At 44.6% G+C, this 15,338-nt stretch overlaps 1 protein-coding gene across 1 annotated transcript in view; it reads left to right on the top strand.

Moving 5' to 3' along the window:
- Nucleotides 1-4: 4 nt before the first annotated feature.
- LOC138267098 (pneumococcal serine-rich repeat protein-like) overlaps nucleotides 5-15,338 on the top strand; it is a 126,043-nt gene continuing 110,709 nt past the window's right edge. The window contains exon 1 of the mRNA XM_069215947.1: nucleotides 5-14,069. Within this exon, the coding sequence (XP_069072048.1) occupies nucleotides 5-14,069 (14,065 nt within the window). The remainder of the gene's footprint in view (nucleotides 14,070-15,338) is intronic.

The raw sequence follows: 15,338 nt of genomic DNA, 5'->3' as shown, positions 1-15,338 counted from the left end.
TGAGATGACCTCTACTTCCGCAAAAACCAATTCTGCAGCTACTGAGACAGTCTCATCCCCCTCCAGCTCATATTCTTCCCCTTTTGAGAAAGCCACTTCTTCACATATCACCTACAATACATCTACAGAGACTGCTATGCCTTCCTCCAGCTCTTATTCTAGAACAATAAAGACAACTCCATCTTCACCCACTACCCATTCTATACCTACTGAGACTCTTTCATCTTCCTCCAGCACCCATTTTACTCCTACTGAGACATTCTCAAGTTCTTCCAGCTCTCATTCTTCACCTGAGACACTCGTAAGTTCCTCCGGCATATCTACACCTATCGAGACAGTCTCAACGCCTGTAAGTTACACTTCTGCAGTGACAGAGACAATGTCAGCTTCCTTCACTACCCTCTCTATACCAACTGAGACTGTTTCATCTTCCTCCAACAGCAATTTTACACCTACTGAAACATTCACAACATTTTCAAGCACCCATTTTACACCTACTGAGACACTTTTGACTTCCCCGATCTTCTTTACACCAACTGAGTCAGTCTCTATAATCCCAAGCACCAACTCTACAGTGACAGAGGCAATCTCTTCTTTCCCCAGTACATTCTCAACACGTATTGAGACAGCCTCAACTTTGCCCAGCACCTTCTCTGTATCGCCAGAAACAACCTCAGCTTCCTCTATCTCCCATACTACATCAAGAGAAACAACCCCAGCTTCCTCAGCTACCAATTCTTTACCTACTGAGACACTTTCAACTTCCTCCAGCACCCATTTTACACCTAGTGAGACATTCTCAACATCTTCCGGCACTCATTCTACACCTACAGAGACACTGATAACTTCCTCCAGCACCTATTTCACACCTACTGAGACATTCCCAACTTCTTCCAGCTCTCATTCTTCACCTGAGACACTCGTAACTTCCTCCAGCATATCTACGCCTATCGAGACAGTCTCAACGCCTGTAAGTTCCACTTCTACAGAGACAGAGACAACATCAGCTTCCTACACTACCCACTTTATACCTACTGAGACTGTTTCATCTTCCTCCAACACCCATTTTACACCTACTGAAACATTCACATTTTCAACCACCTATTTTACATCTACTGAGACACTTTTGACTTCCCCGATCTCCTTTACACCAACTGAGACAGTCTCTAAGTCCTCAAGCACCTACTCTACAGTGACAGAGGCAATCCCTTCTTCCGCCAGTACATTCTCAACACCTAATAAGACAGCCTCGACTTTGCACAGCACCTACTCTGTATCGTCAGAAACAACCTCAGCTTCCTCCATCTCCCATACTACATCAAGAGAGACAACCCCAACTTCCTCGGCTACCAATTCCTTACCTACTGAAACACTCTCAACTTCCTCCAGCACCTATTTTACACCTACTGAGACATTCCCAACATCTTCCGGCACTCATTCTACACCTACAGAGACACTCATAACTTCCTCCAGCACCTATTTCACACCTACTGAAACTGCTTCAACTTCTTCCAGCATCTATTTTACTCCAACTGAGGCATTCTTACCTTCTTCCAGCACCCAGTCTACACCTACTCAGACCTTCATAACGTCCTCCGGCACAGCTACACCTATTGAGACAACCTCTACTTCCGCAAACATCCATTCTGCAGCTACTGAGACAATCTCATCCACCTCCAGCTCATATTCTTCCACTATTGAGACAGCCGCTTCTTCACACATCACCTACTCTACATCTGAAGAGACTGCTATGCCTCCTTCCAGCTCTTATTCTTCAGCAATAGAGACAACCCCATCTTCACCCATTACCCATTCCATACCCCCTGAGACTCTTTCATCTTCCTCCATCACCCATTTTACACCTACTGAAACATTCTCAAGTTCTTCCAGCTCTCATTCTTCACCTGAGACACTCGTAACTTCCTCCAGCATATCTACATCTACTGAGACAGTCTCAACGCCTGTAAGTTATACTTCTACAGTGACAGAGACAATGTCAGCTTCTTTCACTACCCACTCTATACCTAATGAGACTGTTTCATCTTCCTCCAACACCCATTTTACACCTACTGAAACATTCACATTTTCAACCACCCATTTTACACCTACTGAGACACTTTTGACTTCCCCGATCTCCTTTACACCAACTGAGACAGTCTCCAAGTCCTCAAGCACCTACTCTACAGTGACAGAGACAATCTCTTCTTCCCCCAGTACATTATCAACAGCTATTGAGACAGCCTCAACTTTGCCCAGCACCTACTCTGTATCGCCTGAAACAACCTCAGCTTCCTCCATCTCCCATATTACATCAAGAGAGACAACCCCAGCTTCCTCAGCTACCAATTCTTTACCTACTGAGACACTTTCAACTTCCTCTAGCTCCCATTTTCCACCTACTGAGACATTCGCAACATCTTCCGGCACTCATTATAAACCTACAGAGACACTGATAACTTCCTCCAGCACCTATTTCACACCTACTGAAACAGCATCAACTTCCTCCAGCATCTATTTTACTCCAACTGAGACATTCTTACCTTCTTCCAGCACCCAGTCTATACCTAGTCAGACCTTCATAACATCCTCCGGCACGTCTACACCTAATGAGATAACCTCTACTTCCGCAAAAACCAATTCTGCAGCTACTGAGACAGTCTCATCCCCCTCCAGCTCATATTCTTCCCCTATTGAGAAAGCCACTTCTTCACATATCACCTACAATACATCTACAGAGACTGCTATGCCTTCCTCCAGCTCTTATTCTACAACAATAAAGACAACTCCATCTTCACCAACTACCCATTCTATACCTACTGAGACTCTTTCATCTTCCTCCAGCACCCATTTTACTCCTACTGAGACATTCTCAAGTTCTTCCAGCTCTTATTCTTCACCTGAGACACTCGTAAGTTCCTCCGGCATATCTACACCTATCGAGACAGTCTCAATGCCTGCAAGTTACACTTCTGCAGTGACAGAGACAATATCAGCTTCCTTCACTACCCTCTCTATACCAACTGAGACTATTTCATCTTCCTCCAACAGCAATTTTACACCTACTGAAACATTTACAACATTTTCAACCACCCATTTTACACCTACTGAGACACTTTTGACTTCCCCGATCTCCTTTACACCAACTGAGTCAGTCTCTATATCCCCAAGCACCAACTCTACAGTGACAGAGACAATCTCTTCTTTCCCCAGTACATTCTCAACACGTATTGAGACAGCCTCAACTTTGCCCAGCACCTTCTCTGTATCGCCAGAAACAACCTCAGCTTCCTCCATCTACCATACTACATCAGGAGAGACAACCCCAGCTTCCTCAGCTGCCAATTCTTTACATACTGAGACACTTTCAACTTCCTCCAGCACCCATTTTACACCTAGTGAGACATTCTCAACATCTTCCGGCAATCATTCTACACCTACAGAGACACTGATAACTTCCTCCAGCACCTATTTCACACCTACTGAGACATTCCTAACTTCTTCCAGCTCTCATTCTTCACCTGAGACACTCGTAACTTCCGCCAGCATATCTACGCCTATCGAGACAGTCTCAACGACTGTAAGTTCAACTTCTACAGTGACAGAGACAACATCAGCTTCCTACACTACCCACTTTGTACCTACTGAGACTGTTTCATCTTCCTCCAACACTCGTTTTACACCTACTGAAACATTCACATTTTCAACCACCCATTTTACACCTACTGAGACACTTCTGACTTCCCCGATCTCCTTTACACCAACTGAGACAGTCTCTAAGTCCTCAAGCACCTACTCTACAGTGACAGAGGCAATCCCTTCTTCCGGCAGTACATTCTCAACACCTAATGAGACAGCCTCAACTTTGCACAGCACCTACTCTGTATCATCAGAAACAACCTCAGCTTCCTCCATCTCCCATACTACATCAAGAGAGACAACCCCAGCTTCCTCGGCTACCAATTCTTTACCTACTGAAACACTCTCAGCTTCCTCCAGCACCCATTTTACACCTACTGAGACATTCGCAACATCTTCCGGCACTCATTCTACACCTACAGAGACACTCATAACTTCCTCCAGCACCTATTTCACACCTACTGAAACAGCATCAATTTCCTCCAGCATCTATTTTACTCCAACTGAGACATTCTTACCTTCTTCCAGCACCCAGTCTATACCTAGTCAGACCTTCATAACATCCTCCGGCACGTCTACACCTAATGAGATAACCTCTACTTCCGCAAAAACCAATTCTGCAGCTAATGACACAGTCTCATCCCCCTCCAGCTCATATTCTTCCCCTATTGAGAAAGCCACTTCTTCACATATCACCTACAATACATCTACAGAGACTGCTATGCCTTCCTCCAGCTCTTATTCTACAACAATAAAGACAACTCCATCTTCACCCACTACCCATTCTATACCTACTGAGACACTTTCATCTTCCTCCAGCACCCATTTTACTCCTACTGAGACATTCTCAAGTTCTTCCAGCTCTCATTCTTCACCTGAGACACTCGTAAGTTCCTCCGGCATATCTACACCTATCGAGACAGTCTCAACGCCTGTAAGTTACACTTCTGCAGTGACAGAGACAATATCAGCTTCCTTCACTACCCACTCTATACCAACTGAGACTCTTTCATCTTCCTCCAACAGCAATTTTACAGCTACTGAAACATTCACATTTTCAAATACCCATTTTACACCTACTGAGACACTTTTGACTTCCCAGATCTCCTTTACACCAACTGAGTCAGTCTCTATGTCCTCAAGCACCTACTCTACAGTGACAGAGACAATCTCTTCTTTCCCCAGTACATTCTCAACACGTATTGAGACAGCCTCAACTTTGCCCATCACCTTCTCTGTATCGCCAGAAACAACTTCAGCTTCCTCCATCTCCCATACTACATTAAGAGAGACAACCCCAGCTTCCTCAGCTACCAATTCTTTACCTACTGAGACACTTTCAACTTCCTCCAGCACCCATTTTACACCTACTGAGACATTCTCAACATCTTCCGGCACTCATTCTACACCTACAGAGACACTGATAACTTCCTCCAGCACCTATTTCACATCTACTGAGACATTCCCAACTTCTTCCACCTCTCATTCTTCACCTGAGACACTCGTAACTTCCTCCAGCATATCTACACCTATCGAGACAGTCTCAACGCCTGTAAGTTCCACTTCTACAGTAACAGAGACATCAGCTTCCTTCACTACCCACTCTGTACCTACTGAGACTGTTTCATCTTCCTCCAACCCTCGTTTTACACCTACTGAAACATTCACATTTTCAACCACCCATTTTACACCTACTGAGACACTTTTGACTTCCCCGATCTCCTTTACACCAACTGAGACAGCCTCTAAGTCCTCAAGCACCAACTCTACAGTGACAGAGACAATCCCTTCTTCCGCCAGTACATTCTCAATACCTAATGAGACAGCCTCAACTTTGCACAGCAAAGAAACAACCTCAGCTTCCTCCATCTCCCATACTACATCAAGAGAGGCAACCCCAGCTTCCTCGGCTACCAATTCTTTACCTGCTGAAACACTCTCATCTTCCTCCAGCACCCATTTTACACCTACTGAGACATTCGCAACATCTTCCGGCACTCATTCTACACCTACAGAGACACTCATAACTTCCTCCAGCACCTATTTCACACCTACTGAAACAGCTTCATCTTCCCCCAGCATCTATTTTACTCCAACTGAGACATTCTTACGTTCTTCCAGCACCCAGTCTACACCTAGTCAGACCTTCATAACGTCCTCCGGCACAGCTACACCTATTGAGACAACCTCTACTTCCGCAAACATCCATTCTGCAGCTACTGAGACAGTCTCATCCACCTCCAGCTCATATTCTTCCCCTATTGAGACAGCCGCTTCTTCACACATCACCTACTCTACATCTAAAGTGACTGCCATGCCTTCTTCCAGCTCTTATTCTTCAACAATAGAGACAACCCCATCTTCACCCATTACCCATTCTATATCTCCTGAGACTCTTTCATCTTCCTCCATCACCAATTTTACACCTACTGAAACATTCTCAGGTTCTTTCAGCTCTCATTCTTCACCAGAGACACTTGTAACTTCCTCCAGCATATCTACATCCTTTGAGACAGTCTCAACGCCTGTAAGTTACACTTCTACAGTGACAGAGACAATGTCAGCTTCCTTCACTACCCACTCTATACCTAATGAGACTGTTTCATCTTCCTCCCACACCCATTTTACACCTACTGAAACATTCACAACATTTTCAAGCACCCATTTTACACCTACTGAGACACTTTTGACTTCCCCGATCTCCTTTACACCAACTGAGACAGTCTCCAAGTCCTCAAGCACCTACTCTACAGTGACAGAGACAATCTCTTCTTCCCCCAGTACATTGTCAACAGCTATTGAGACAGCCTCAACTTTGCCCAGCACCTTCTCTGTATCGCCCGAAACAACCTCAGCTTCCTCCATCTCCCATACTACATCAAGAGAGACAACCCCAGCTTCCTCAGCTACCAATTCTTTACCTACTGAGACACTTTCAACTTCCTCCAGTACCCATTTTACACCTACTGAGACATTTGCAACATCTTCCGGCACTCATTATAAACCTACAGAGATACTCATAACTTCCTCCAGCACCTATTTCACACCTACTGAAACAGAATCAGCTTCCTCCAGCATCTATTTTACTCCAACTGAGACATTCTTACCTTCTTCTGGCACCCAGTCTACACCTAGTCAGACCTTCATAACGTCCTCTGGCACATCTACACCTATTGAGATAACCTCTACTTCCCCAAACACCCATTCTGCAGCTACTGAGACAATCTCATCCCCCTCCAGCTCATATTCTACCCCTATTGAGACAGCTGCTTCTTCACACATCACCTACTCTACATCTGAAGAGACTGCCATGCCTTCCTCCAGCTCTTATTCAACAATAGAGACAACCCCATCTTCACCCACTACCCATTCTATACCTACTGAGACTCTTTCATCTTCCTCCATCACCCATTTTACACCTACTGAGACACTTTTGACTTCCCCAATCTCCTTTACGCCAACTGAGACAGTCTCCAAGTCCTCAAGCACCTACTCTACAGTGACAGAGACAACCTCTTCTTCCCCCAGTACATTCTCAACACCTAATGAGACAGCCTCAACTTTGCCCAGCACCAACTCTGTATCACCCGAACCAACCACAGCTTTCTCCATCTCCAATATTACATCAAGAGAGACAACCCTAGCTTCCTCAGCTACCAATTCTTTACCTACTGAGACTCTTTCATCTTCCTCCATCACCCATTTTACACCTACTGAAACATTTTCAAGTTCTTCCAGCTCTCATTCTTCACCTGAGACACTCGCAATTTCCTCCAGCATATCTACACCTACTGAGACAGTCTCAACGCCTGTAAGTTACACTTCTACAGTGACAGAGACAATGTCAGCTTCCTTCACTACCCACTCTATACCTAATGAGACTGTTTCATCTTCCTCCAACACCCATTTTTCACCTACTGAAACATTCACATTTTCAACCACCCATTTTACACCTACTGAGACACTTTTGACTTCCCCGATCTCCTTTACACCATCTGAGTCAGTCTCTATGTCCTCAAGCACCTACTCTACAGTGACAGAGACAATCTCTTCTTTCCCCAGTACATTCTCAACACGTATTGAGACAGCCTCAACTTCGCCCAGCACCTTCTCTGTATTGCCAGAAACGACCTCAGCTTCCTCCATCTCCCATACTACATCAAGAAAGACAACCCCAGCTTCCTCAGATACCAATTCTTTACCTACTGAGACACTTTTAACTTCCTCCAGTACCCATTTTACACCTAGTGAGACATTCTCAACATTATCAGGCACTCATTCTACACCTACAGAGACACTGATAACTTCCTCCAGCACCTATTTCACACCTACTGAGACATTCCCAACTTCTTCCAGCACTCATTCTTCACCTGAGACACTCGTAACTTCCTCCAGCATATCTACGCCTATCGAGACAGTCTCAATGCCTGTAAGTTCAACTTCTACAGTGACAGAGACAACATCAGCGTCCTTCACTACACACTTTGTGCCTACTGTGACTGTTTCATCTTCCTCCAACACCCGTTTTACACCTACTGAAACATTCACATTTTCAACCACCCATTTTACACCTACTGAGACACTTTTGACTTCCCCGATCTCCTTTACACCAACTGAGACAGTCTCCAAGTCCTCAAGCACCTACTCTACAGTGAAAGAGGCAATCCCTTCTTCCGCCAGTACATTCTCAACACCTAATGAGACAGCCTCAACTTTGCACAGCACCTACTCTGTATCGTCAGAAACAACCTCAGCTTCCTCCATCTCCCATACTACATCAAGAGAGGCAACCCCAGCTTCCTTGGCTACCAATTCTTTACCTACTGAAACACTCTCAACTTCCTCCAGCACCCATTTTACACCTACTGAGACATTCGCAACATCTTCCGGCACTCATTCTACACCTATAGAGACACTCTTAACTTCCTCCAGCACCTATTTCACACCTACTGAAACTGCTTCAACTTCCTCCAGCATCTATTTTACTCCAACTGAGACATTCTTACCTATTTCCAGCACCCAGTCTACACCTAGTCAGACCTTCATAACGTCCTCTGGCACATCTACACCTATTGAGACAACCTCTACTTCCCCAAACACCCATTCTGCAGCTACTGAGACAATCTCACCCCCCTCCAGCTCATATTCTACCCCTATTGAGACAGCTGCTTCTTCACAGATCACCTACTCTACATCTGAAGAGACTGCCATGTCTTCCTCCAGGTCTTATTCTACAATAGAGACAACCCCATCTTCACCCACTACCCATTCTATACCTACTGAGACTCTTTCATCTTCCTCCATCACCCATTTTACACCTACTGAGACACTTTTGACATCCCCAATCTCCTTTACGCCAATTGAGACAGTCTCCAAGTCCTCAAGCTCCTACTCTACTGTGACAGAGACAACCTCTTCTTCCCCCAGTACATTCTCAACACCTAATGAGACAGCCTCAACTTTTCCCAGCACCAACTCTGTATCACCCGAACCAACCACAGCTTTCTCCATCTCCCATACTACATCAAGAGAGACACCCCCAGCTTCCTCATCTAACAATTCTTTACCTACTGAGACACTTTCAACTTCCTCCAGCACCCATTTTACATCTACTGAGACATTCGTAACATCCTCCGGCACTCATTCTACACCTACAGAGACACTCATAACTTCCTCCAGCACCTATTTCACACCTACTGAAACAGCATCAACTTCCTCCAGCATCTATTTTACTCCAACTGAGACATTCTTACCTTCTTCCAGCACCCAGTCTATACCTAGTCAGACCTTCATAACATCCTCTGGCATGTCTACACCTAACGAGATAACCTCTACTTCCGCAAAAACCCATTCTGCAGCTACTGAGACAGTGTCATCCCCCTCCAGCTCATATTCTTCCCCAATTGAGAAAGCCACTTCTTCACATACCACCTACAATACATATACAGAGACTGCTATGCCTTCCTCCAGGTCTTATTCTACAACAATAAAGACAACTCCATCTTCACCCACAACCCATTCTATACCTACTGAGACTCTTTCATCTTCCTCCAGCACCCATTTTACTCCTACTGAGACATTCTCAAGTTCTTCCAGCTCTCATTCTTCACCTGAGACACTCGTAAGTTCCTCTGGCATATCTACACCTATCGAGACAGTCTCAACGCCTGTAAGTTACACTTCTACAGTGACAGAGACAATGTCAGCTTCCTTCACTACCCACTCTATACCAACTGAGACTGTTTCATCTTCCTCCAACAGCAATTTTATACCTACTGAAACATTCACAACATTTTCAACCTCCCATTTTACACCTACTGAGACACTTTTGACTTCCCCGATCTCCTTTACAGCAACTGAGTCAGTCTCAATGTCCTCAAGCACCTACTCTACTGTGACAGAGACAATCTCTTCTTTCCCCAGTACATTCTCAACACGTACTGAGACAGCCTCAACTTTGCCCAGCACCTTCTCTGGTTCGCCAGAAACAACCTCAGCTTCCTCCATCTACCATACTACATCAGGAGAGACAACCCCAGCTTCCTCAGCTACCAATTCTTTACCTATTGAGACACCTTCAACTTCCTCCAGCACCCATTTTACACCTACTGAGATATTCTCAACATCTTCCGGCACTCATTCTACACCTACAGAGACACTGATAACTTCCTCCAGCACCTATTTCACTCCTACTGAGACATTCCCAACTTCTTCCAGCTCTCATTCTTCAGCTGAGACACTCGTAACTTCCTCCAGCATATATACGCCTATGGAGACAGTCTCAACGCCTGTAAGTTCCAGAGCTACAGTGACAGAGGCAACATCAGCTTCCTTCACAACCCACTCTGTGCCTACTGAGACTGTTTCATCTTCCTCCAACACCCGTTTTACACCTACTGAAACATTCACATTTTTAACCACCCATTTTACACCTACTGAGACACTTTTGACTTCCCCGATCTCCTTTACACCAACTGAGACAGTCTCTAAGTCCTCAAGCACCTACTCTACAGTGACAGAGGCAATCCCTTCTTCCGCTGGTACATTCTCAACACCTTATGAGACAGCCTCAACTTTGCACAGCACCTACTCTGTATCGCCAGAAACAACCTCAGCTTCCTCCATCTCCCATACTACATCAAGAGAGACAACCCCAGCTTCCTCAGCTACCAATTCTTTACCTACTGAAACACTCTCAACTTCCTCCCGCACCCATTTTACACCTACTGAGACATTCGCAACATCTTCCGGCACTCATTATAAACCTACAGAGTCACTCATAACTTCCTCCAGCACCTATTTCACACCTACTGAAACAGCATCAACTTCCTCCAGCGTCTATTTTACTCCAACTGAGACATTCTTACCTTCTTCCAGCACCCAGTCTATACCTAGTCAGACCTTCATAACATCCTCCGGCACGTCTACACCTAATGAGATAACCTCTACTTCCGCAAACACCCATTCTGCAGCTACTGAGACAATCTCATCCCCGTCCAGCTCATATTCTACCCCTATTGAGACAGCCGCTTCCTCGCACATCACCTACTCTACATCTACAGAGACTGCCATGCCTTCCTCCAGCTCTTATTCTACAATAATAGCGACAACCCCATCTTCACCCACTACCCATTCTATACCTACTGAGACTCTTTCATCTTCCTCCAGCACCCGTTTTACACCTTCTGAGACATTCTCAAGTTCTTCCAGCTCACATTCTTCACCTGAGACACTCATAACTTCCTCCAGCATATCTACACGTATCAAGACAGTCTCATCGCCTGTAAGTTCCAGTTCTACAGCAACAGAGACAAGTTCAGCTTCCATCACTACCCACTCTATACCTACTGAGACTGTCTTATCTTCCTCCAACACCCATTTTACACCTACTGAAAAATTCACATTTTCAACCACCCATTTCACACCTAATGAGACACTTTTAACTTCCTCGATGTCTTTTATACCAACTGAGACAGTCTCTAAATCCTCAAGCACCTACTCTACTGTGACAGAGACAATCTCTTCTCCTCCCAGTACATTCTCAACACCTATTGAGACAGCCTCAACTTTGCCCAGCACCTACTCTGTAGCTCCAGAAACAACCGCAACTTCCTCCATCTCGCATCCTACATCAAGAGAGACAACCCCAACTTCCTCAACTACCAATACTTTACCTACTGAGACACTTTCAACTTCCTTCAGCACCCATTTTACACCTACTGAGACATTCGCACCATCTTCCGGCAGTCATTCTACATCTACAGACACACTCATAACTTCCTCCATCTCCAATTTCACACCTACTGAAACAGCATCAACTTCCTCCAGCATCTATTTTACTCCAACTGAGACATTCTTACCTTCTTCCATTACCCAGTCTACACCTAGGCAGACCCTCATAACGTCCTCCAGCACATCTACACCTATTGAGACAACCTCTACTTCCCTAAAAACCCATTCCACAACTACTGAGACAATCTCATCCCCCTCCAGCTCATATTCCACCCCTATTGAGACAGCCGCTTCTTCACCCATCACCTACTCTACATCTACAGAGACTGCCATGCCTTCCTCCAGCTCTTATTCTACAACAATAGAGACAACCCCATCTTCACCCATTACCCATTCTGTACCTACTGAGACTCCTTCATCTACCTCCAGCATGCATTTTACACCGACTGAGACATTCTCAACGTCTTTCAGCTCTCATTCTTCACCTGAGACACTTACAACTTCCTACAGCATATCTACACCTACTGAGACAGCCTCAATGTCTTCAAACTCCATTACTACAGCAACAGAAACAACACCAGCTTCCTCCTCTATGCATTCTATACCTACTGAGACAGTTTCATCTTCCTCAGGCACCCATTTTCCTCATACTGAGACATTCTCAACTTCTGCCAGTACCCATTTAAGAACTACTGAGAAACTCATAACTTCATCCAGAACCTATACACCTACTGAGATAATATCAATTTTCTCCAGCACTTATTCTTCTCCTTCTGAGAGAGGTACAGCTTCCCCCAGCACCTACTCTCCATCTACGGAGACATCCTCGACTTCCTCGATCTCCTATTCTACAGGAACAGTAACAACCACACCTTCTTCCTCCTCTCATACTGTACCTACTGAGACTCTTTACACATTCTCTAGCACCCATTTCAAACCTACTGAGACACTGTCAACTTCAGCAAGCACCTATTTTACACCCACTGAGACGCTTCTAACTTCCTCCATCACCTCTACACCTAGTGAGGCAGTCTCAGCATCCTCCAGCACCTATTCTACAACTACTAAGACAATATCATCTTCCTCAAGCACATATTCTACACCAACTGAGACAGCCTCAACAACGCCCAGCACATACACTGCATCAAGGGAGCCAATCTTGACTTTCTCCACCGCCAAGTCTGCATCAATCGAGACAACTCAACCTTCCTCCACTACCCATTCAATACCTACTGAGACACTTTCATCTTCCTCCAGCACCCCCTTTATACCGACTGAGACATTCACAACTTCATCCAGCACCAATTCCGCACCTGAGACAATCTCATCTTCCTCCAGCACATATTCTATACCTACTGAGACATCCTTACCTTCGCTCAGCACCTACTCTTTATCTACAGAGACAGCCTCAACGTTTTCCAGCACATTTTCTGCTCCTAATGTGAACCAGTCAACTTCCTCCAGCACCTATTCTACAGCTATTGAGACAGCCTCAACTTCCTCTAGTACCTATGCTACATCACCTGAGACAAACTCACCTTTGTCCAGCTTCTATTCTACATCTACTGAGAAAGGTTTTATTTCCTCCAGCACCTATGGAACAGCTATTAAGACAGCGTCAACTTTCTCTAGAACCTATTCTACACCTACTGGGACAGCATTAACATCATCCAGCACACTTAGAAACACCAGTGAGACAAGTGGAATTTCAACAAGTATTTCCGGTTCACCCACTCAGACAGTCTCAAGTTCCATCAGTACACATCTTCTCATTAGTGAAACGACAGGTTCCCTAATCACAAACCATTCTACATCTGCTATAAATATCTCAACGTCATCAAGGGCCGAACCACCTTCCAGTGAAACAACTGGAACTTCACCCATTATTTATTCCACAGCCACCGAGAGAGCCTCAGGCTTCTCCAGCTCCCATCCAATCACAGGAGAGAAAACAGCAACTTCGACCAGAAGCTACTCTACACCCACTGAGAACCTCTTGTTTTCCTCCAGCACCCATCCAGTCACCAATGAGAAATCTGCAACTTCACGCAATATTCATTCTGCAACCAGTGAGACCCTGTCTTTACGTTCCTCCACCCAAGCTCAGCCATCTTCTCAAGAAACTACCAAAAACAGAGCTAGCACCACTTCCTCAACAATAAAGACTGAAACTTCTGCCATATCTACCCAACAGAGTACCGGTAAGTCTCTTCACATATGCAGTATTGAACTTACAACACGTGTCCAACTGTTTATGAAAGGTAATGTTACAGAGAACACAGATTTTTGGGGAAGGCTAATTTAGAGTTAAGTCGGTCACCCAGCTACTATCGATCATTAGGAAACACAGCCTGGAAAGGTGTTATTAGGAGTATGCTCTATGAGGTGAGTGAAGGAGGTCAGTGTTTATAGCCTTGACATTTATAAAATTCGTTTTTGGGCGCAAACCTGTTTACCAGTTGGCTCTCTACTGAGAGCAAGTCTAGATGTTTATTGTGGTGATTCAATAGCGAATAGAGCAAGCCCATTTTTTGGAGCTGGTCTGCAAAGAGGGTAAATTAATTAAAATCCACAGAAGCATGTTTCCAGCTTTCTAGAAGGGTGTATAATATTGAAATGAGACTTGCCAAATAAGCGTGAGTTAACAAGCAAACCAATGCATATACTCCTATCATCAAATGCCAACTTCAGCCAATCAAAATGTAGATAACCAAAACATATTGTTTACATTTGAAAACCCCACCTTGCAGTACGTGAAAACAACTCTCATTCTATACAGCAACAATAAAAGATGGGTGGAATTCGGTTATGAGGACACAGGGGAATTTCTGACAAATAAAATTGGGCAACAGAGGATAATCTAACAGTACACAAAAGACTAATAAAAACTGATGTTTTAAAAGTGCCCTTTCGTGCTGTTAGTCCTGCGCTTAATGCCACTGGTGGTAACCTCGAATGACAGCATGAGGGTTTTTTTTGGCACGCCGTGCGTCACATAAGAATGTCATGCATCACCTTAGAATACGAACAGCGTGCGTTAACGTAGGTCATTCTGTGAAGTGTTAGGGTCTGACTGATCACGAGATGTCCTACTGTTATTATATTTGGCATATGCAGTGGTCGAAGTGCATGGGAAAAAAGTTATGGGAACGGTGATGCTGCAGGCAATGGTGGCAGGGTTAGTGACCTAGGGGACAGGATCAAAGGCGTGGCTAAAAAAAACCTAAATATTCTATAACTTTTTTCAGTCTTTCATGTTCAGGTAACTACACATAAAATAACAAACAACTTAAATGAAAAATTACATGCAAGTTATGTTAATTAGTGTGAAATGCACTATTGTACATTATAAAACCTCGATTAATTAATGCACTGCACCAGAGGGCCAGAGAATTTAATCCTGCCCTGTACTTAGTGCTACAACGTCCCAGTCTGTGAGAGAAAGCACTGTGAATATGTAAGTCATTATT

Source organism: Pleurodeles waltl, chromosome 12 (genome assembly GCF_031143425.1).
Source record: "Pleurodeles waltl isolate 20211129_DDA chromosome 12, aPleWal1.hap1.20221129, whole genome shotgun sequence".
NCBI lineage: Eukaryota > Metazoa > Chordata > Amphibia > Caudata > Salamandridae > Pleurodeles > Pleurodeles waltl.
This window is presented reverse-complemented; position numbering and strand designations above follow the sequence as displayed.